Source organism: Pholis gunnellus, assembly GCF_910591455.1.
Source record: "Pholis gunnellus genome assembly, chromosome: 1".
In the NCBI taxonomy this organism is placed as follows: domain Eukaryota; kingdom Metazoa; phylum Chordata; class Actinopteri; order Perciformes; family Pholidae; genus Pholis; species Pholis gunnellus.
The window spans coordinates 5440714-5465986 of record NC_136528.1 but is presented as its reverse complement, the minus strand read 5'-3'; the positions used below and the strand labels follow the sequence as shown (position 1 = coordinate 5465986).

The 25273-nt window shown below is 40.5% G+C and overlaps 1 protein-coding gene across 1 annotated transcript in view; it reads right to left on the bottom strand.

Moving 5' to 3' along the window:
• The window catches only part of LOC306694212 (uncharacterized protein), a gene marked incomplete at its 3' end in the record, with an annotated part of 81188 nt that overhangs the window by 49540 nt on the left and 6375 nt on the right, over positions 1–25273 (bottom strand). Inside the window, exon 4 of the mRNA XM_079156958.1 lies at positions 14943–15035. Within this exon, the coding sequence (XP_079013084.1) occupies positions 14943–15035 (93 nt within the window). The remainder of the gene's footprint in view (positions 1–14942; positions 15036–25273) is intronic.

Sequence of the window (25273 nt, the reverse complement as noted above, 5' to 3'; positions counted from 1 at the left end):
AAAGAGGCTGAGGAGACTGCGCTCTTCTTCTCTGAGCAAATGTAAAGCAGAGGAAGACAGCCGATGAATAATTCCTGGTCATTTTCAAAGTCAAAGCGAAGTCGGTCGTGTGGGGAGGAAAAGGATCCATTGTGCCGGCCACTTCAGCGGAAAGGCAGCAGTGGACGATAAACAAGTTATTTTGGAAATGAATCAGTGCATAGAGAGAGAGGAGGAGGGGGGCAGGCAGGAAAGCAGAGCGTGGTGGGCAGGTCGTTATATTCCTTAATGGGTTGTCTGTCATGAGGTTTGGCCGGCGTGGGCTCACGTGGCATTAGAAGGAAAATGGGTAATCAAAAGGTTTCCGAGGTGAGGTGCCAGTCCATTTCCCCCTCTACTCACAGACACACATGATGGATGGCGAACGGCAGGAGAGAGAGAAGGACTCTTTGGAAAACAGCAGCCTGATATTTGTTTACCGAGCGGCTAAAGCACAGCACTATAAAAAGGAAATACAGATAAATTCAGTGTTCTCATTTCCACAGATTTAAGTCCATTCTGGTTCAAAATCACATTTTCATTACATGTTTCTGGTTGCCATTTTCTTTTAGTAGTAGCATTCAATGTATTTTTTTCTTCTGTAATTACTTCTTTAGATAATAGTTTTTATTGTTGCTGGTGGAGTTACTGTGCGCATAGACACACACACACACACACACACACACACACACACACACACACACATACCATCACACACACACACACACACACACACACACACACACAAAGCACAAAAAGCCCTTAAATACGGAATAGTAATCCCACATTATGCATCAACATTAATGATTATGAGTTTTTCTCAGACGGACAGCATTGTTAGTTGTGCGTGCGTGTGTGCGTGTGTGTGTGTGTGTGTGTGTGTGTGTGTGTGTGTGTGTGTGTGTGTGTGTGTGTGTGTGTCTGTGAGGCGCTGTCCTAGGTACTGAAATGCAGCAAAGGAGATCGACAGACTGTCTCAACAAGCAGGTCTTTAATTTTATATATCAAGTCTATTTATTTGTTTATAGGCCTTAATATGAGCAAATTAGTTTTTATGTCTCCCGTTGTAATTTATTTGCACATTTTATAGCTGTTTTGTTTCAATAAAAGGAAAATCTTGAACTTACAATTTTTGTCCCCATCTCTCGTTAGATGAATAAAGTAAGTAAATAATGACAGCAAGAGGGAAGTACCAATAAAGCAGAGTATGCTTCTGATTGACAGGTCGCTACCACAGCGTTGTCCGGTCTGGGAGTTGTCTGTGTCTTCCTCTCACAAAAAAAAAAAAAAAAAAGAGATAGTGACATCCAAAAATCAAAGCGGGAAAAAACAAGATGGCAACGTCAAAAGGCCCAGATGGCGACGGCCAAAATACCGAACTAAAGCCTTCAAAATGGTGGTCCACAAACCACTGGGTGAAGTCGCGGTGACTACGTCCACTTCTTATTTACATGAGTCAGACCAGACAGTTAAACATCAAACTGAAGCAAAAAGCTCAACTGTTGAACATCAGCATGAAGGGTGTGAAGTCTCAGTGCCATTTCAGAAGTAGTTTCATAAGATGATACTGGAGTTTAAACTGTGACATCAGCCATAACAGTGATGACATGTGTGTGAGAGTATCTTGAATGGTGCTTCTAAGACGATCTATTAAGAGATTCACTGACAGAAAAGCTCAGAAGCCGCTGTAATGTTCTGTCAGGGACTTCTTTCAACCTTTGTTCGTATGCATTTGACACCGATGTTATCCAACATTCTGCTGAAACGGGTTGCTTTGAAATTCAAATACACATCCCATCTGTAGCAAGAGTGTTTTTTTCTACCAGCAGTAAATGTCTGTAAAATATTATTATTAAACAAAAAAAAAACCCTCACTGACATTTGAGCGTTCTCTGGCTTTGATTGTGTTGCTCGCTGTAATTTAACGAACTGCAAGAAATGCTGAAGGATCATTTTTCTTCCGCTTCCACAACGAGCAGGAAAAAAAGCCAGAGCTCCATCGCTTCAAGCTGAATCACGGCTCTCCGACGCAGGAGACGGACATCGCAGCACCAAACAGTGGAGTGCACAGAACCAATCACCCCTCAGGGAGTTGTGGTGAAATTTGATTAAAAAGTTTTGTTGGTAAATTAATTTTGACCAAACACAAAGGGCATGCTGATGCGGCTGCAGCCGTTAATTGGACTTGGCAGCGGGGCAAGTCCACTCGTCAGCGTTGTGCGTAGTGTGTGTGTGTGTGTGTGTGTGTGTGTGTGGAGCTGTGTTCGTGTCGAGCAGGACAATCAGCGTCCCCTAAGACTGTGTGTATTATCACCCAGGACCTAAATGAAGTGCCAGGATAAACACCCAGAGGAAGAGCAGCCTTGGCAGACGCTCTGTAGTGTCTTTCACAGTGGAACAAGGACAGCAGTGTGTATTACTGACTGCACAACATATGCAAACGAGCTGCACAACAGGTATTTTTATCCCCGAGACACACAGGGCTCCTATGCATTCCCTTGATCTGGATCAGCGAGGCTCTCCATATACGTTCCTATTTCTATGATCCTCCCTCACTCTCTCTCATGTATCGCTCTCTCGCCTCTCCACAGAAACTCAACGCATCATTCCTGCAAAGCTGCACTTAATGACTCGCTGAACTCAGTCTGTTGGGTGATGACAGATGCACTTTGTCATAAAAGGAAACCCTGCCGGCCTCCTCCTGAATGGGGTTCAGAGGTGGACGGAGCTCAGGAGGACGGAGCTGGCTAATGGCTACTGACCCCACCAGTCTCACCCGCCTCCAACACGGGCAACAGGTATTAGCTGCCTAATGAACTCAGTGCTAATGAGGAGCAGTGGGAGTTCAGAGTCATCTATCGCCAGGCGGAGCACAGGTGAGGTAGACTCATATAGGTGATGCTGAGCTCACAATTCAGATGGAGCAGAAGAGCAGTGAGAGATGAGATGAAATGAGTCAGGTATGATACAATATATAATGTGTAAAGTATTTTATAGAATTTATTTGATTTTCCACCTCTGTTGGAATGTATTTTAGACCTGCAACTCCTCCAACGGTGGTCATAGCGAGGCCGAAATACATTCAGAGCCAGATTGAAATGGGTTAGTTTGCTCAGATTGGCTTAGCTGCTGGATGATCGGCCGACTGTTTCACGTGTGACCTTACAGAAGTAACGAGAGGACGTTCCCGTAAGCTAACCGTCTGCATGTCCTCCCACAGCGGTGTGCGGCTCAACTTTGTCCCTTTTGTTCCGAGTCCAATGCTGCGTTCAGGTTCCAGTGATCGTATCACAGCAGCTCGTGGACTCCAACGTAACCGGTGGGTCTGCTCCTCAGGACCTTGAACTTGGCGCCCTTTCAGATAAAACTGCTAAATAACAAGGGGCGAGTGAGCCCCGGTGTGTAATTGTAATAGAAGTAATCTTCATGAAAGGCCACACTGAAGACTGTTCCCAGGGGTTTGTCTCTCGTTAAGTCTATAGCGGCCTATCAGCTCCTACCGGGAGCTTAGTTCCTCCTCTCCTACGGTGAATTGCCTCAAGGCGGCCTCGACTTTGTTCCCTCTTGTCTCCCGATGGAGAGGTGACCTTCCCATCCCATTCAGGACTGCAGCCACTGCCGGCGTACCGGAGGGGATTTGAAAACCCATCTCCTCGAGAAACATGTCACGTCTGTCTGTGCCCTACCTTCCTCTCACTCCTCCGAGTCAGACATACGTCTCCTTACTAAGAACTTAACCTTTTACACCTGCTGCTTATTTCCTCTAAGGTTTGTTTATCTGCTTCATCTCCAGAGCGAGTGTTTTTTCACAAGCAGTCTAAGTAGACAAAGACAACACCGCATGCTTTTTTTGACACTAACAGAGGATACTATTGGAAAGCGGTGTGATTATTAAACCATCAAATTGTCAGAAGTTGTGGTGTTGTTGAGCAGAGGACGAACCAAAGCTGTCAAACTGATGGACAAACAAATACATACATATACCAAATATACCATTCCTCTATCGCGCAACATGTCCGTACGCTAGTGGTGTAACGGACAGTAGGGGAACGTTTTACTGCTGATCGTTATTGGCCGATGTTCAGTAAAAATACACAATCGGGACATTGATGCTTTCTAGACGTCGATCCCTGGTAGAGCTACACTGTGAACAACAAATCTGTGTTGAAATCAGCAGGAGAGCTAGTTAACGTTAGCAGCAACGGAGCCAACAGATACAAATTGTCGGAATATGTACTTCCTGTTAGGTTCAAGAAACTTTCCTTGGTAATTATTAGTCCTTGTGATTAGAGCTTCAACGCTTTGAATTAAAGAATGATTCTGGAGTTATTATATTGTTACTCTTTCTTGTCAACATATTTAATGTTCAGATCAAAATCAACATATTATTTTTCTCAATACTGTCTGACGTCCTGTCTGTGGCTGTCAAGACATTAATCTATAAAACATGTAAATCATGTGTGATATGATTCTGGTTCTCAAAGGACCTCCGTCATCGGGGCGTTTTACGTTAATCTAAGTATGCACGGCGACATGTAAACGGGAATATTAGTTGAATATTAATTTTCATTAGTCATGAAGACAGATTAGTAGTTATATTGTATTTTTCGGAATAAGAGCAAAAAAGGGATATTTTGAGTATGTAGTCTGTGAGACTCATTGATGTGTTTTTAATGGAGGTCAATGGATCAGAGGAAGAAGAGATTTCAGGCTTTGATAGACACACAATACTTGTTAGTTTATGCTTTCACTGTTGGTTTGGGATTTCTTTCATTGGATTTGCTGACAAAAATATTGAATATCTCTTGACGTATCCTTTGATATCAGTGGATAAAGCCTGTTGATGCTTATTGTTGAGTTAATCATGGTTGTGAATGATCAGAACAGTTAAATCTACCTGGCCAGTAGCAGCAATGCTGAGTCTCACTGCAGTATTTCTCACCTGACATCTTTGTTGCTGGGCGGTAATTTTACACCTCACTTAAATGTTGAAGGAATCAAGGTGCAGTTCGATGCAGTTTTTTGTTGTTTAATTACTACTTTCTCCTCCACTGGCACTTAAATCAAGCAGAAACAGAGAAGGGATGCATCTGTGTGACTACAAGGCTCCTGATATAATGAAACCTTCAATGCAATCAGATTTAGAAGAATGTCCCACATTCAAAACAAGATACAAGAAAACGGTCTGGCATTTATCGCTTGTCTAAACGCGCTGATGAGTATTTTAGGAATTTGTTTAGTCCATTGGATGCTGAGACTTTGACCTTTAAAGTCCTACTTGCAAAGAATACAACAGCTGTGATTGGTGTTTGTGATCTTGGTAATCCAGAAATAAAAATCTACTCTGCTCAAGCTGTTCTCATACAGCATTCATAGCTTTACCTACGAAAAATATATTCAAATATCACAAAGATAATTGGTATTTAATCCATGTAAATTAACTAAACCGCAAAAGCCCACACAGGGCGGGTCAAACTAAAATCTAACCAGGAGAGCGCAGTTCACGCTCCGTATGAAATGAGATGTCAACATTGATGTATTTGTCACGTAACTTAACTATGTGTTTCCCCATCTTTTCCTAAACCTAACCAAGTATTTCACAATATTTTACCAAACCTAACTAAGTAGTTTAGTTGTCTAAACCTAACTAAGTAGTGTTGTTGTCTAAACCTAACTAAGTAGTTTAGTTGTCTAAACCTAACTAAGTAGTGTTGTTGTCTAAACCTAACTAAGTAGTTTAGTTGTCTAAACCTAACTAAGTAGTTTTGTTGTCTAAACCTAACTAAGTAGTTTTGTTGTCTAAACCTAACTAAGTAGTTTAGTTGTCTAAACCTAACTAAGTAGTTTAGTTGTCTAAACCTAACTAAGTAGTTTTGTTGTCTAAACCTAACTAAGTAGTGTTGTTGTCTAAACCTAACTAAGTAGTTTAGTTGTCTAAACCTAACTAAGTAGTTTTGTTGTCTAAACCTAACTAAGTAGTTTAGTTGTCTAAACCTAACTAAGTAGTTTAGTTGTCTAAACCTAACTAAGTAGTTTTGTTGTCTAAACCTAACTAAGTAGTTTAGTTGTCTAAAGTTGTTTCCTGTGAAGACTGAATGTTATTTTGAAAAGAACCGTTGTGATGATACGTTGCTCCACTGGTGAAAAACATGATAAAAATGACCAAATTAAAAAATGAGGAATAAACTTGGCGGTGAAGAGGCCTTGTGTGTCGGTGAACAAACACAAATCAAAAGCAGCAGCTGAGGCAGAGACGGATCTGTGTGGATTTTGTACAGTCGAGCTGAACAGTGGCAGCGGGAGATAAACAGACGAGCGTAAAAAAAGAGTGAACAACAGACTGAGGGAAAGAACTGGCTGCTTGTGTTGTTGCACACCTTGACAGGCTTTCCCCTCACAAGGATGTTAGCTCGAAAAAAGAAAAAGAAACGTGTGATTCGTGGCTCTAGTTGGGACTTAGAGGCAAATACATCACTGTAGGCAACTCCATGAGTCGGCCCAGCTGCTGTTCTGCCTGTTTGAGAGCTGTGTGTTGTGCATGCGTGTGTGTGTGTGTGTGTGTGTGTGTGTGTGTGTGTTCGTGGGATTTATATATGTGTGGGTGTGTGTGTATTTATGTGTGTGTTGCTTCCTTCGGCATGAGTCCGATCTGATAAATGGCACGTCCGGGCACAGTGGTGAGCGAGTGCCCACGCTGGCCGGTGACAGCCGCCGTGTCGTCTCAGCGATCCACACCGGACCAACTCGACCTTGACACATTATCATATTTATAGAATCATAAAAATAAAACACAGGAGGTGAAATGAGAAGCTCGTCGGGTAAAGCATGCCACCAGGATCAACACGTTTCCCGCCACAGGTTTAGCTGTTTTCCACTTTTGCTATTTTTAAAGATGATGTGCAGGTTTGAAAACTAAAACTGGCACACAGCTAAAGTTTGTTTTTTTACGCAAAGTAATAAAAAAGTTTTTCTCCGTCTGACTCTCAAAGTACATCCATTACGAGAGACACAGAACCATAATTATTCTTTGTCGCCTCTAAAGCTTCCAATAGCTGATCAGCAAAAAGCGCGTTAATGTATTATGCTAGGGCATCGCTCGTTTCCATGACAACAAATGGAGACCTGCAACCAAATTCATCACTTAAAGTCGAGTGAAGAAACACGGACAGAAGATTGAGAGGTTTTTATCTTTTTACAGAGGTCTGATTGTTGCAGTCTGGGTATTGTGCACTTTGTGCCCGAGAGTAGAGAGTAGAGAGGTGAAATACCCAGAATCCCTTGTGTTCGGGGGGGTCATTTCCTGTAGTTGGTTGAGGTTACATCATCTCTATTTTATAATGGAGTCACATTTTCATGAGTGTGCTGAGGTTGTTTGGGTGCAGCCAGAGTTGAAAAAAAGGTTTTTTTCTCAGTTGGCCACATGAAAAAAAGATTTAAAAAAATGAAATGACCTGCTCTCTGGAACATATATATTTATATATTGTTGCTGCTGTCTGTGCCTCTACTTTATATTCTTTAATTGTTTGTCTTGATACAAAGTGCCTTTTTTCTTGAATGGAGAAAAAGAGGGCCGGTACCAGGCATCAACCTCCGATTCTGAAAAGAGACTTGTCTTTAATAATAATCATAATAATAATAATAATAATAATAATAATAATAATAATAAAACCTTGATTTGTATAGCACATTTCATAAACACTATGTAGCTCAAAGTATTGTACATTTAAACATAAATAAAAACAGATTGAAGTGTTTTGCACTTACATATTAAATGTAATTTTAAAGAATTTCAACAGAAATTTTTCAAGAGCTGAAAAACACGATTTAAAAATCAAAACCCTGCATTCTCTCTAGTGTCCACCAGGGGGCGACTCCTCTGGTTGTATAGAAGTCTGTAGGAGCCAGGTATGGCCTGTGTCATTGATACCTTATTTGGTCCGGTACACTTCCGGTAATTGAGTCACGTGGTGTGGGGGAAAGCTATCAGCTGTTCAGTAGTTTAGTTGCAGGATTGGAAGGAGAGGGGGTGAGAGGGAGCCTTATTTTTTGTTGACCGCTACTTCACGCTACTATCATTGTCTGACCTATGACTGTATGCCAGAATCAACCTTTTTACATTTTCAAATAAACATTCAAAATTCAACCACTGGATCCGTTAAATCATTTATAGCCAGCGCATCCGCAAGTCTAATCTCCCTTATTTAGCCTCTCGGTGACTATCGGAAAGTTGCTATTAGTCACCTACAAAGTCTATGAGAAAATGACTCTACTTCTCTCTTGATTTATTACCTCAGTAAACATTGTAAACATGAGTTTATGGTCTCAATCTCTAGTTTCAAGTCTTCTTCAATACAGCATGATGTTCATTTAGTAAATGATGGTCCATTTAGAGTCAAACAGACCATAAAGCAGGGCTCTTGATTTAACAGTCCTTGAGCTTTGGGTTGTGACCTAAAGAATGAATACTAGAAGACCAAGTGAGCTCCCTTTAGGGTTGCTTCGCCTCAAAAGGGACCAGCTGAGGGGGTTCAACATCTGATCAGGATCCTTCTGGACGCCACCCTTTAGAGGTTTTCTGGGTTTGTCCAACTGGTAAGAAGCTCCCGGGTAGACCCAGAACACACTGGAGAGATCTTTTATCTGGTCTGGTCTGGAAGAGCTGGAAAACATTGCTGAGAAGATGGGAGTCTGGAATACTCTGCTAAGCCTTCTGCCCCCTCGGATAAGTGGACGATAATAGAAAGATAGATGGATTTCACAAGACCAGAATAAAAATTAAAGTGGTCATTTGTGATATAGTTAAGAATACGATATATCCACATGGAGACTCTGGTTTTTAGATGTAAAACAACCCTTCTTTGGTATTTAATGTTTCTTTAGCATCATTTGTTATCTGTACTATAACACCAATAAAAAAGCAAACGAATGCAACTTTGTCAACTCTGAAATTAATAAAAGTGAGAAGTAATCACGTTGATGAAAATGATGATTCATAAAATGCCTAAGTAGCAACTTCTCTTAAGAACCTTCACCATCTTTAAACTGCGTCTTTGCAGTGTTCCCTCCCTTCATCTTCTCCGTTCTTGCTCTTGATAATCTCTCTCATCATAATCACCATCTTCACATGATGATTTCCATCATAATTTGTCCTTATCTACCACTTTTTTTTCTTCTTCATTTCCTCTGCTTTTGAGGCCTCTTTCCGCATCTCATTTTCTCGTCTTCTCCCGCCTGCCTCCCTCACGTTGCTTCACCCCACTTCTGTCCGAGCTATTTATATTGCCTGGCAGAGCAACAAAGTTCTTCGACTGGGCTGGAGTTTGGAGAAGGAAGGCTGCTTCACCAGCTAATCTGGTTAGCTACAGTCGAAAGACAAAGGACAAGAAGGCCTCCTCTTCCTCTTTGCTCTGAGAGTTACTTGTGTTCTGCATACATGAGAGGTTTTCTTCTGCTATGTACTGGTGGTTTCAAAAAGGAAATAGACTCGTGCACTGTAATCACGTCAAAATAGATTCAATATTTCTTTACAAGAAGCCCTGTTTCCTATGAATCTCATTTCTAAGCTACTAAATGGTTTTGATGAATAAATTGTGCAGGAAATATGAAAACTGTCTGGATTATGTTCACTGGTAACTTTATATTCTGCTACCACTGGTGCAAGAAATATTTAGATTATTTAATTAAAGGGAGAGTTCTGATGTTGTGAAGTGTTTTACTTCAGTAGATGAGTTTATAGAAACAGACAGGAGAACCAGCACGGGAGCAAATCACTGTACTGCTGTGGACGTATTTTAGACTCCTAAAAGAATCTCTATCAGTTTAAGTTTTAAGCTTTATTTTCACCTCTTTACCTTGCTGTCAGACAGACCTGAAGGGAACTGAAGCAGTTATCTATGATCTCCTCAAAGACCAGACTCCATTCACTAAAACAGTAATTTGACCTCTCAGAACACAGGAGTTGCTGCTCTACTGCGGCTTCCATCGGCTTGTGTTTTGGTCAATTGGCAACCTCTAATGATGAAAACCGCAACAAACGCAGAAGTGTCAAAAACTGCAGTTCGTCAAACGGCCACTTGAGGCTATAAAAGCAATCAATCCCCATTGACCTCAATGTTAAGATCACCAACTTTATAGCAGAAATAAACATGTTTACAGCCTGGTACAAAGACGGTTTTGGTCTCAATAACTAAAATCCCCGTTCATGCCGACTGTAAGGGGGTGTGTTCTTATATAACGCACCCGGTTCAATTATTTCAAGGCTTCTGAGGGGTACGCTCTTCAAAGCCACAAGACTCCTTTGAAAAAACAGTATCGATAAGTTTCACTTTCAGTTCAGTTACCTGTCGGAAAATATTCTTGGTTTTTGGTTAATTTAAAAGATCCTGGAATCGCCCCTGCATGTCAGTGTTTCACTATTGTATCTGATGTTTCTGGTTTAATATTACTGCTGCATTGTTGTGTATGTTGGATTGTATTTGCTTTATATCCTGTTGGCTGGTTTAATCTACATCAATGCATCATATTCTATAAGATCATCATGTTTGTAGCGTCTCCTTCCTGTGAAGTATCTCTAAAAAGATGTTGTGATGATGTATTTTCCAGCTGATCCAAGAGGCTCTTTAAAGAGTGTATTCAGCTGAATGACAACACATAAAGGAAACGCTTCATCCTTCAGTTTATCACAAACATTCAGTGTCATAAATGAACACATTTGGAGAAAAAGATACTTAACAGAGGGAAATATTCCTCTGAGATGTAGTGAATCAAGTATCAAGTAGCAGAAAATTGAAATACTCAAGATTAGTTGCTTATATCTTGAATTTCTACTTAGAGTACAGTATTTGTGTAAATGAATGTAGTTCATCCTCTAAAATGATCCTCATCTCTCTGAAACGCAAACTGAACATTTATTGTAGGATTGTTACACTAGACTGCGTTTGTTTTAGTTATTTAGTTTGACTTTGAGGTATTTTATTACTAAGAATCATCTTTCTCTACAGACAGGATTAAATAACTCATCAACAAACCACAGCTTGACTTTCTCTCCTTGGCTTCTCTCTGTGAACAGCTGCTACGCTCTTTCTGATCAGACTAGTTTGTAGCATTCAAACACTAAACTCGTGTGAGTTAGAGGAGCAGGTGATCCAGTGAAGATTCTGTTCAACACAGCCGAACAGAGTTTGGTTTACAAAACATCATCACGAACGCTGCACTCGTCCTCCGCTGCAGCATATTAGAGAGCAATGTGGGGATCTTTCAATCTGCGGCGGACCACAGGATTTATTTCCTCTGACCAATCAGATGAGAGCGTTCATAATATGAAAACAGTCTGTGTAGGAATTGTATCGATATCCTTGAGGGAGGCATGACTCAGTCTCGCTGTGCAGCATCTTCAGAGCAAATCATGTTCTTCCATGTGTAATGAGCAAATGGCAAAACCTAGTGCGAGGAGGCAGAGCCCTCACACTGTGGGACACGTTACAAAAAGAAATATCTTTTTAATTTATTTTCCCACTCTTCAGATTCCATCCAGCTGCAAGGCGAAGGTGTGAGGCTGATGCGTGCAGAGCTTTACTCAAACTAAATAAGACTGAGTGATGAGCAGACAGACACTAATACAAAGCACTGATTATTAGACACTAATACACAGCACATAGCACTGATTATTAGACACTAATACACAGCACAAAGCACTGATTATTAGACACTAATACACAGCACATAGCACTGATTATTAGACACTAATACACAGCACATAGCACTGATTATTAGACACTAATACACAGCACATAGCACTGATTATTAGACACTAATACACAGCACAAAGCACTGATTATTAGACACTAATACACAGCACATAGCACTGATTATTAGACACTAATACACAGCACATAGCACTGATTATTAGACACTAATACACAGCACATAGCACTGATTATTAGACACTAATACACAGCACATAGAACTGATTATTAGACACTAATACACAGCACATGGCACTAATTAAATAACTTTTAAACATAAACTGAAGATATGGCTTAAAGCAAAGCTTCACCTCTGGCACTGCTGTTAAATACTCTCGTTTTAACGAATCTGCTACTTTTGTAATGTATTTATGTATTTTAATGTACTGTATAGTATTGTGTTGCATTGTGTTGTACTTGAATGTGTTTGCCGTTGAATTGTACTGATAATATTAGGCCACTAAATTGTAATAACCTGCTCGGGGATTACAGATGAAAATGAGCTCTCAGCTAACTCTGGCACATTTACATTGAGGTGTAAACCGACATGTTGGTTAGTGTGGACTGTCTCTGGTAAATAATAAATAAAAACAACAACAACAACAGACGACTTGAGGAGGGGAGGTAAAACTTTCCAGAGTGAACCCGACAGACGGAGTTGATCGACCCCTCAGCCTGCACTAAGTGGAGGTAGATTTACCTAACCCCTGTCTTGGCTCGGCCTCGGTTCCCCAGGGCAGCAATAAAGAGCCGGTAAACAACGGGGAGGGCGGAGCACACCAATAACACAGAGGGACTGAAGGGGCTGTGTGACTCATTAAGTGTCAATAGACCCCAAATCCCTTCAACCGCACACACACACACACACACACACACACGTACAGCTATGGTTTATACTGACCTGCACCCCCTTTAGGGCCGTATGAGAGTCTGAAGAGCTGAGCAGTGGAACCAAAACGACGGAAACGAGATTGATATTGAGATGCAATAGCTTTCATTTACAGTTTAAAGGTACAATCAGGACAATTTGTTGCAGTTCGGAACCACAGAAGCCGACAGAAATGAGCTCCTGATCAAAGGTTTCTCTGTTTCAGCGGCTGAAAACCTGAAGCTTTTACTTTCTGGCCTCAAAGTAAATCTCAATCACTCTGCTACAGTTTAGCCTTCCATCGTCTTCAGAAACTCCATGCTCACCAGAGTCACCGCAGCTAATCCAGAATCCAGCGGATTAGGACCAAAAAGCAGACACTGTGTGTTTGTATTAATCATGCAAGTTGTGTTAAATCACTCGGCGTGGCCGACACGATTACTGCTCTATTGACGATTCCAAAAAAGGTTTCTTCAAACAAGACGACCGCCCTCAACATTGTTGATCAAAACAGAGAAGAGCATCATTTGTGCATTTCTGCTATGAACAGAAATGCAAAAGTAAGAAAGAAATGCAGAAGTGACTAAGGCTGGCAAGATGCCGACAATCTGGTCGAAGTTTACTTTTATTGATACTTTTTATTGAGTTGTTCAGATACTGACACCTGTATCAGAAATGCCCTCGATGAAGCCTAAAATACTGGACACGCACAACTTTAATGAATCCAGTTGTTTGAGGGAGATTTTCTCACAGCAATATAAAATAAATGTCATTGAGGGAATAATTACATTTTTAACGGTACTCGGTATCAGCCGATACACACGATCATGAATCAGTATCGGACTACCGTAGCAGCAACATGTCAAATATTACTCTAATAATACCAAACATTTTGACGGCAGCCATGTGAGCAAAGAGAAAGTGGAACAGCTCAAACTGCAAGACAGTCCACAGAAGATTGAGACATACGAGGACGTCGTGACCTTCATCAAACTGAACATCTAACGACAACGATGTGATTTTTGTCTCCTCGTCAGTCGATCAGACAGATTCCTCAGAAAGTTATTTCCTCCCAATTCACAGCATTCCATCAGAATGTGGTGATGGAGCTCTTTGTGTTTGTGCTCCTCAATCACGGAACAGCCCGCCTGCTGATTTTATAAAATATCTAATGCGGCTATTTGGACTGATATTGCAATTGCAATACGATTTGCTGTATTACAGCGAATGATACCTTTGACATCATTATTGTAGATTTTTATATAAAAACATTTTTAAATGATTATGCTGTGATTTGTGTGGGGATCTGCACCAAACAAAGATGTTTTGTGAAGTCTGTAGAATATGATGTGGAGGCCAGAACATCACATTTCATTTAAATTCACCTTTAACAAATATTGAGCCTCCTGTGATTTACGAAATTGCAGTAGCTGCAATTTTGATAACATTTTGATAAATGATGCAGCTCTAACTGATGTTCTTTTATTTAACAATAGATACGAGGTTGTGTGTGTCTGCATATGTATTCCTACCTATTTTCTACCCTTCTATCTCTCTGTAGAGCTTTATAAATTGCTTGTGCCCTAAAAAGAAACCTACTTGAACGACCAGCGTATTTGCTCCTGTGCCAAACAAGCTAATGATGATGTCCTTCTCAATCGTTTAACATTTCGGTTGTTCAATCTGCAGGAATGAGATTGCGGATTGACCTCGACTGTGAAAAATGTGCTCTTTCCTTTTATCACCGCATCAGGTGAACGTCAGACGACTCCGTGAAATGCCAATCTGTGATCATTACGCTCGTCACCACCCGGTAAATGTTGCTCCAGGTCTGATTAGCGCACATCAGAGGGTGACTGTTAATGAGTGTGTCTGCAGACGTTTACATATTCATAACGATCTTTAAGAGTCTCTGTCTTAAGGTGTCAATCACGAAAAGATGCTTTTATAGTTTGAGTTAAACAACGACGAGATATGTAAGCTATGTTGCTAAATGAACCCTTAAAGATATAGAATGCAACTTAAACAAATGAACTTTCCAGAGCCGTGTGCTGTTAGTTAGCGGGTAGAATATATGAGCAAGTGGCTCCTTATTTAGTGTCCAGACATAAACATGTATTTGGTGGAGAACTCTAGCGTGTAACGTGACACCAGAGAGACATTAAAGTCTACAAGTCACTAGAATCTAGTGACTAGATGATCCAATTCAAACACCAGGAAAGAGAGTCAGAAGTTTGACTTTAGTCACTTTTAAAATGGACAGTGGTAGTCGACATGTTTAACAGCTGAACAGAACATGAAGGTGAACTCACCACTGGAGCAGTCCAGTCCTCCCCAGCCGGGCTCACACTGGCAGGTATCAGGAGAGACGCAGCGTCCGTGGGCACACTCTTCAGTACACAACGCTGAGGAGGAAGAGCAGGACACAAAGTTTAATATCTAAACATTCTGTTTCCCACGCAATGATCAATTTAGGTCTATTCGTCTTCCATAACACGTCTTCTTTCAGACAAGAGGAACTAAAACATTTATTTTACTATTTTGTTTGTTTACGTCTGTAGATTTCTCCTAAATTCACCAAAAGTTTCCATTACATAATGCCTCATTTACATATTTAAACATAACATTTCAGAAAACTTGTAACACAATAAATACTCCTCTTAATGTGAGTGATGAAGTGGTGAAGTTTCATGGTGATATCTATGAGTTCATGTTTTGACCCTATTCACCTGTAGAGTCTCTAAATGTCTGTAATTGAACTAAACGTCTCTTTAAAGGACGTTTTCTCTAAATGAGTTTGTTCTCAGACTCTGATCCAGAAATCTCCACTTCAGCAGCTCTTACATACACCAAACTTTACAAGTTCATTCCTCTCTATGTTCTGAAGGTTAACACAGAGGGGTTTGTTCACACAGCATTCACAGACTCATTTATACTACATTTTAGTACCAAAGACATGGAGATTGATTGATACAAATATCATAAATATCTCAACAAAATGAAACATTTATGTTCTGGAAAAGCATGAATTTAATAAACTATTGTCTCATTTGCATATTTAAACATAAAATCATCCAGCAACAAATCATGATGTGAATGTCTCTTTCATCTCAGTCATGTTCGACTGCAGCAACTTCTTGAATACAGAAAAAAAACATGAATCATTATATTTTTAAAAAAATGGTAAAAGACAAAAAAATCTGAATCTGTAAATAACTTATTGCATAATTAATTTGTATTACTTTGTGTAATTGAATGATGTGCGTTTCATCATCGATCAGATGTTAAACTTTAACATTTGTATTTATTCAACGAGCAGGTGTAATAATCTAAAATAATGCTTTGTAATCGTGGAACTTAACATTATCTCGCATGATTCACATAAAGTTAAGTGGAGAAAATTCGTATTGCATTTGATGCTCTCTTACAGGTATGACTTATTGGAAGAGGAAACAGGGGAACTGAGCAGCACTGACAGGAGTCCCTGCAGAATGTGTGCGTTTATTACAGCGATTACAGATGTTCAGCAGTGACCTTTGTGGTAAATAAATAGGAAAATATATATTTAGGGTTATTGCAGTGAACGTCACACTGACGTCACCTGTTGATTTGTGGACTGCTGTGTTGAAGACTTCGAGTTCGGCATTTTAGCCGTGGCCATCTTGTTTTTTTTTGCAATCATAAGTGAGACGAGAAGGTGAAGTACAACCGAACGTTGAATAAGACATTTTTAGGTCACTAAAATGTTACAATTAACTTTCATGAAGTGAAAACACTCTGTGTAATGGTTAAAGTTTTAAGACGAAAACGACCGGACAACACCGTGGTAGAGACCTGTCAATCACTGTGTAGCTCCGCCCTAAAGCATCCCCTGCTTTATGGTCTGTTTGACTCTAAATGGACCATAATGTACTAAATGAACATCATGCTGTATTGAAGAAGACTTGAAACTAGAGATTGAGACCATAAACTCATGTTTACAATGTTTACTGAGGTAATACATCAAGAGAGAAGTAGAATCATTTTCTCATAGACTTCTATACAACCAGAGGAGTCGCCCCCTGGTGGACACTAGAGCGAATGCAGGTTTAACACATGAAGCTTTGGCTTCACTCTTCAGAACCGGAGGTTACCATATGGCTCACACATCAGACTACATGCAGAACAAGTAAACGTGAATGCTATAGTGAAATAAATGAATATGAGCACACATTCTGTGACTGACAGCTCTATGAAGTGGGACTCATAGAGAATGCAGCTTTAACACATGAAGCATCGGCTTCACTCTTCAGACCCGGATGTCGCCGCCTGGTTAATATTGTGGTTCCCACATTCTCCGAAATAAAAGAAAGAAGGTTTTTGTAACTCTATGTATATTTTTTGGCCACTAGAATAATGAACTCGGTATAAAAAGGCCTTCACTCGTGGAGGAAGTGTCCGTTATCTGAGCACATCTCGGCCATGCTGTGAAAATGTTTCAATTGTTTGTGGCTTGACAATATAATATATCAATGAGGCACATATTAATGAATGAAGAGTACATCGTGAGTGCCGGTGAATATTTATGTAATCGGTATCGCCCTCAAGGAATCAACTCAGATTTGGTGAGATGCAGCGAGCCAGTCTCCTGACATACTATCTGCTTTCTACCAACAAACAGATACGGCAGCACCGACATCTTCGTTTTCACTTTACTCTCCTCCGACCGGTGTAATATTTCATCAGGATGCAACCGTACAGTGGAGAGCTGTCATACTCGTATCTGAAGGTCCAAAACAAACGGGCTCTATCGCAGCATAATGAATGGAGCGCTGTTTCTCACAGAGCTGCAGAGCGTCTTCACTGAGTCGTTATCGTGTGCAGCGAGAAGGGGTGAGGAAGAGGAGGAGAGGTAAGGAGAGAAAGAGGAGAAAGAAAGGCGGGACAAATGGTATTGAGACCCGAGGAAGCAGAGAGACTAAAATAAAGAAACCAATAAAGACTAATGACACGCAAGTGAATCTGAAAACGTCACTCCTGCTGACTTCAAAGACTTGACACGTAAAACTTTAATTAAAATAACTTTGAATAATATTAAACTTGACTTTTTCACTCGCATTTATTGTCATTGCATCACAAATTTTGAGAAGCTCTCAAAGAGAAATCACCCAATACCCAAGTCTTTTTCTTTACATCATAATGTGAAGTACTATACTGTATGTATCCATAATGTCTTATGTGTGATGTATTAATAACAGCTGAGGATTTACAGTATAGCTGTGTATAAAGTACTCTGATCACACTGAATGTGCATTGATCCACACAATGTTTTCAAGGTAAATCTTAAAAAAAAATCTCTATTCATATAATTTTTCACATTAAAAACACACAAACTTTGCTTCAGTAGAGGCCTTCTGGTAGCAATATTTAGTGTTTTGGGAAACAATATCCATGAGCAGCTACTGAAATATTAGCCTTAAACCACCATTTGGCTCTGGCTTCACCCATAACAGACATGAGAGCTTGAATATTTATGAGATAAATCCAGCCATTGTTTTCAGCTAAATGTTTATTCTCTTTTATCCCTATTTTAAAAAGAATATAATTTTAAAACAGAAGGTGTAAGGTTGATGTTCTATAAAGATACAATGCCTTTGGTAAATAAATGATTAAATCAAATATACATGTGTGTATATATATATATGTATATATATATATATGATATACAATAAAAAAATTCTGGGAAAAAATGGCAAGGCTACTTATAAATATTTCAGCCCTCATGTCTGTTATGGGCGAAGCTAGAGCCAAAAGACAATTAGCTTAGCTTAGCATCAAGACTGAGGGCACCCTGGTGGTTTAAGGATAAAGGCACCACCATGAACCACATCATCAGTTGCTTCCCAACATCTTTTTGCTTCCCTACATGTGTCCCCCATCGCTCCTTCTCCTTATTTCCTGTATGTGTTAAAGTCTATACATCTTTTCGAAAGCTCACTTATTAACATAATACACAAACACAATGTTGAAATGACATTTTGTTGCTTCACCGGGCGTTTCGTGCTGTAAGTGTTTCTTGGCCGAGAGCAGTGACTTAGTAGAATATTGTCGTAGTTGTGAGGTTGCCAAGCGAACAGCCGAGAGTGTTAAAAGAAGTCAGAGTGGCATCCAGGGTGTACTCGATGCCCGATGCATGCTGGGAAAAGGCAGTAATTGTTAAGAGTCCCACAGCTTAAAAATAATCATTCGAATGAAGACAAAAACTATAAAAATGGTAATTTAACCCGTCACACTAAAAGCCCCAGCTTGCTTAATGGAATGAAAAAAGCACAGATGATAAACAGCTTTATTATCCTCTCTGCCACTCCTTCAAAAAAAGGCTGAACTTTATCTAACATCCCCTGCAACTCATTTGGTGAGGATCACTTGTGTATCGCAGCATGAATACTGCATCGTACATCAGGTAGGGGGCTGAGCTGGGAGAAGACGGGCTGACAGCTTGGAGACTTTAGCTCCTCCATCACAGAGATATGATGTGCTGCTGCTCCGGCTCTCTGTTTGTGCAGCTGAGCCGTCTCTGACGGGAAAAAACGGGAGCCCGACTCGCATTAAGGGACAAATGAACTTCACTTGAAGGAAATAAGGATGCACATTCAATGCAAGCTGCTAATCCTGCACTTTTTCACACGCTAGCTGTGTTTTAAGGCCATTCATTACAAATCAAGTGCTGAGTTTTGAAAGTTGCAAAGAAGTAAGCGAACAGGGGGGAAAAGTGGGTCCAGGAATTAGACCGGCCTCGGTGCAGCCAGGTTTTATGGGTCTTGAGGTGCTTGAGCCACAGAGGGGTCGTCCTCTCTAAATTTATAGTGGCACTGTGTTAACATTTTACAGCTTTGTTCGTGCATCAGGACAGGAAATCGTCGCAGCCACATGCACTTGGCACACCGCACACCGAGTAAAGATTTATACGAGAGGAGGGTGAGACTGAAAGCTTTACCTTCACTCATTGTGAACTGGTGTATTTCACCGGTGGCATGTGTGTGTGCGCGTGTGTGTTTTAGTGTGATGAGTATTTGTTTGCACTCGTTTTCATGAGGGCAGAACAATTTTAGTTTAACAACTCCTTAAACCAAAAAACAACAACAAAATAGGTCGGTATCTCTTTCGTGTCAAAGTGACTAGTCGGTCCAGTGTGAAAGGAGAACGTGTCTGACAGCATTATGGAAAGAACTCTACAGAGAAATAAATCCTTTTTCTTTACCTTTGGCTTTCTGTTTGCTATTGAGTCCAATTAAGTATCGCTGAAGGAGAAGTCTCGTTCTGAAATCTCGTGAAAGGTGACTTGTTGCCAGGAGACAACGGTGGAAACCAGGCGGCAACCTCCGGTTCTGCATTCTCTCTAGTGTCCACCAGGGGGCGACTCCTCTGGTTGTATAGAAGTCTATGAGAAAATGACTCTACTTCTCTCTTGATGTATTACCTCAGTAAACATTGTAAACATGAGTTTATGGTCTCAATCTCTAGTTTCAAGTCTTCTTCAATACAGCATGATGTTCATTTAGTAAATGATAAAGCAGGGGATGCTTTAGGGCGGGGCTACACAGTGATTGACAGGTCTCTACCAGAGACGTATACGGCGTCTCTACGTCACTCCTCCTCAGTCCAGATATGGTCACTTCTCCCATCAAGCACAGCAACCACACTGGGACATAAAACAAGTGGACCTAGCTGTCGTGGTACCAAAACTAAACTACAACTAGTTTTAAGATTGTCAAGACCAATATTAGATAAACGGTTACTGTCATGGTCAAAGGAATCGTTTTAGGAAGTGTGCTTGTCAGCTTTTTCCAGACAATTTGGAGGTCCGATATTTTCCCTGTTGAATTCCCAACTTCAGCCCCGTGAGCGTTCCGAAGATAAATGTAAACAAAAAACACCACGACGGACCGTGACATTGACGTTTCTTTGGCAAACGTACACAAAATTGTTGCGATATTAAGCTGTTGTTAAACAAGACCCCCGTTAAATTCAATTCATCGAGACTTTTCTACATTTGCCGTGGAGAGAAAGGTAAAATAAATAAATGGTACTACTATAAACAGCCTTTCAAAATGAGCAGAAGGCCATCAGAATTAATAGTTTCTATGAGTGAACTTCTTTGTGCTCTCCAGCTTAGTTCTGGAGAGAGAGAGAGAGACACTCATGTAACCGCCTGCAAATACAGGTTTTAATAAGAGAGCCAAAGCCACATGCTCTTGATAAATCATTAACGGGAGCCTCATCCTTTCATCCTGTGGACTGGAGCGTAAGCAGCTACTGTACAAGGAGAATTACATCAGCAACGGGTACAAAAAGATGAATAGATATCAAATGAAATAATCGCTGCCTAATTCCAGCTATTGTCTCGTCAGTGCTCTTTAATCTCCTGATCTGCTGCAGCAGGAAGAATGAGAGCGGAGGTGTGAGCATCACCGGAGCGAAGAGCACATCTGACATCTTTCTCCAGCGTCTGATCTCTGAGTGAAACTGTCGACGCGGCTGATCACCACCAGTGGACGGATTATGAGACAATACGCCCCTGGGCTTCAGAGTTGTTTAGCCTCTTTTCTGTTGCTGTTTTGTGTCTCTTTGTAGTTGTTTTCTCTATCCATAGTCATTTTGTGTCTCTTTGTAGGTTTCCAGTGTCTCTCTTTTGGTCTTTTGCGTCTCTTTGTAGTTGTTTTGTGTCTCTATGTGGTCATTTCTTTGTCTCTTTGTAGTTGTTTTGTGTCTCTATGTGGTCATTTCTTTGTCTCTTTGTAGTTGTTTTGTGTCTCTATGTGGTTATTTTGAGTCTCTTTGTAGTTTTGTGTCTCTATGTGTTTATTTTGAGTCTCTTTGTAGTTGTTTTGTGTCTCTATGTGGTCATTTCTTTGTCCTTTTGTAGTTGTTTTGTGTCTCTGTGTGGTCATTTCTTTGTCTCTTTGTAGTTGTTTTGTGTCTCTATGTGGTTATTTTGAGTCTCTTTGTAGTTGTTTTGTGTCTCTGTGTGGTCATTTTGAGTCTCTTAGTAGTTGTTTTGTGTCTCTATGTGGTCATTTTGAGTCTCTTTGTAGTTGTTTTGTGTTTCTATGTGGTCATTTCTTTGTCCTTTTGTAGTTGTTTTGTGTCTCTGTGTGGTCATTTCTTTGTCTCTTTGTAGTTGTTTTGTGTCTCTATGTGGTTATTTTGAGTCTCTTTGTAGTGTTTTTGTGTCTCTATGTGGTCATTTTGAGTCTCTTTGTAGTTGTTTTGTGTCTCTATGTGGTCATTTCTTTGTCTCTTTGTAGTTGTTTTGTGTCTCTATGTGGTTATTTTGAGTCTCTTCCTGGTTGGTTTGTGTCTCTTTGGGTGACATTTTATTGTAAACGAGGGGGGCTGCTGACACTTTGGGCCCCTGGGCCTTTGCCCGGTCGGCCCGTTCAGTAATCCATCAACGATCACAACATACAACAAGTGAGGGAACGTCTAAAAAGAGAGCTTTACATTTCTGTCAAAAGCTTTCTCTCTGTTTACTTTTTTTTTTTTTATCTGGACCTGCTTTAGTTTTATACAAAACCTTCAGGATTTTTCAGAAGGTTGATTTTCAACTAATCATGTTGTGCAGAACGAGTTGATTTGCACCAAATGTATGAAACAACAACATTAAGGATCCATAATCTGAACCAAAACGTTACACTTTGCTACTCTTTTCAACAAATGCAGGCAGACCAGATCCACTCCTTCTGTTCTTACATTTCAAAATAAAAGCCCATGACCTATAACATTATCTTTGTATATAGAGATTTTTTTTTTCTTTATTTTTTTCTTATGTATTTTGTAATATTTCACTAACTTTTTCACTACATGTGAACATAAGAGTCCTGACTATTCTTAACCTTAATAGTCAAGCTTTGTTGTCCCAAGCTGTTATATTTCTATTTCTGCTGTATGTTCATACTTTGTCAATAGAGGTGATTCTGATTCATATTATGTTATTTTGTATATTTTCTGAGCCGCTACACCCACACATTTACTGTACGAGGAGTATAAATAGCAGTCTAGTCTTCTGAACGAACTTCAGATATTTTGAAATAGACACTCATACTGTATATGATATTGTGCATTACTGGCGTGAAAAAAGAAAAACAAATTAAAGAGAGAAACAGCATTAGCTGGAATTATGGGATTACAGAATGAACGTTTTTTTGTTGTTGTCGGATGTGATCAGAAATCACACTCCGGCAGTAATTTATATCAGATTGTCTGAGGTTTGGGTGGGTGACAGAGAGGGGAGGCAGTTAAAGGTTGAAGCCGGTCGGTGGGTGACGAGGTCACAGACGGCCGAGCTGCTCGGATTCAAGAGAGGCGACGCAGACAAGCATTCAGGATCCAGGGGAGAAAGAAAATAGGACAGAATGAGACTGAGAATGAAAAAGGGGGAAACTGAGGGAGGAATCACACTGACAAGAGATAAAATGTCCTCGGGCAGTGATGAAAAAATAACAAAAAAGATTTTCTCCGCTTGCAAGACAGAGCACATCACCACAAAAGGATGTGTTGAAGTCGGAGGGCTCACCTAAACATTTAAAGCCCAAACATGGCCGACACCCTGCACATGATTATACGTTGACGTAAGATACAGAGATAAACAGAAATGGAAAACAGAGCGTGCTCAAAAAAACAAGCAGCCAGGAAACACAGAAAGAGGAAAGACTTCTAATCAAATTAGCAGCCCCACCCCCCCCTTTCAATTAGCTCAGTCCGTGTATATCACACAACAAAAGACCTGTCCCAGCCCGTTAACGTTGGCCAACCAGGCAGGCGTCTAGTTAACATTGAGGAATTAGCTTCCGGCGTTCAAACTACTCGACCAACGGGAGCACGAGGTCGTGCATGTGTGTGTGTGTGTGTGTGTGTGTGTGTGTTTGTGCGATGGAGCGAGCTACACAATAGAGTCGAGGGTTATTTGTCTCGGCCTCGCCCCCGGGGGCGAATCTAATAAAGTTGTTTACAAGCAGATGTTGAATAAAGACACACAATGCGCTCCTCTTTACCCTCCTCAACCCCCTCAGGAAAACCCATTCAGCTCCTCTCTCCTCAATAAGAAAAGGCAACACTGCCCCATAGAATTTACCATCTAGGGTGGATAATTGATTTCTCTTTGCCGGATCGGTGAAGGCATACCGGCATGAGATAACGACCGGGTAGGAAAGGGAAGAAATTCTCTCCGTCTCTCACAAAACATCGTTTTCTGTCCGGTTTGAATGATGATTTTTCGCTTCACTTTCAGGATCTCACTTGTATCTGTGTGTGTTTGCTTGCAGGTGGACGGACAAAACAGAGAATGTTGTTATTTTTTTTTCTTTCTCCAAAGAGCATAAGAATCTTATTTTACTGCCAACAAGACTTCAACCGCTGTCACATGAAAACCAGCTGGTAGTCTGAGCCTGAACATTTCTGTGAAGATTAATCACGTTACACACTAAACAGCCGATGTGCTTACACTAAATCTAACTGGCTGGAGGCAAAATAAAAAAGGACAGAGGTTTATGTGTCTTTTCAAGATACAAGTGCATTTATTTTCTCCGTGAGATGCTGAACACTAACGTTTCCTGTGGAGTCTGTGAAAAAAACACATTTAAGTCAGATGCAAATATTGTACCGGCATGGATCAACGTTAACCACAGCTGTGCTTTGGAGAAACTAAGCTGGCAGTGGCACAGCCCCCCTACTCACTGTACCTTCACATGTTAAAATAAAAACACGAATATATGAACCTGTGTATTATTTGAATAGCTTAGTGTTGAATGCACAATAAAGAGGTATGTTTATACATGGCACTAGGCCCAGTTTAATATAAAACACAATTTTATACAATATATATAGTCAGGGGTCCCTGCTCCATCTCTCTATTAGTTTGGGGGTCCTTGGCCTGAAAAACGTTAAAGACCCCTGAAACAGACCATAAAGCAGGGGATGCTTTAGGGCGGGGCTACACAGTGATTGACAGGTCTCTACCAGAGACGTATAAGGCGTCTCTACGTCACTCCTCCTCAGTCCATATATGGTCACTTCCTGTTCACTGGTTGCAAAACAAACAAGATGGCGACGGCCAAAACACCGAACTCAAGGCTTCAAAATATCCACAAACCGTCTACTTCTTATGCAGTCTGCAGGTTTACTTCAGGTCTGCTTCACTGATCTTTGTTGGTTGTTGTTGAAGTGAAACCCTCAGTTATGTTAAGACGTCACCGTTTTACACGTCCACGCAGGAAGAAAGTAACCAGAGTTCTTAAAAATCGACACCTTAGAAGGCGGTTTCTAAATCTCTGTCTAACGGCCTTCACACAACGGGAGTTTGACGAATAAACAGCACCAAAATGTGAAACACTCGCCTAGGATATAAATCATATGTCTAGGGCTTTTATTGTGAAAGGTAAGAATAGAAGGAGTGGATATTGGCCTTTTGTCAAGGTTGAAAGGAGTAATAAAGTTTGTCGTCTTGGTTCCGACAACAGAGCCTTCGAGTAGATATAAAAATAAAACTTAACCTGTTCAGCACAATGTGACTGATTTATCACGCAATTTCTTTCGCGACGTAATATTCAAAGTATTCATGAGGAAAAACAACAGTTCAATATAATATATATTTCACTATGTCACA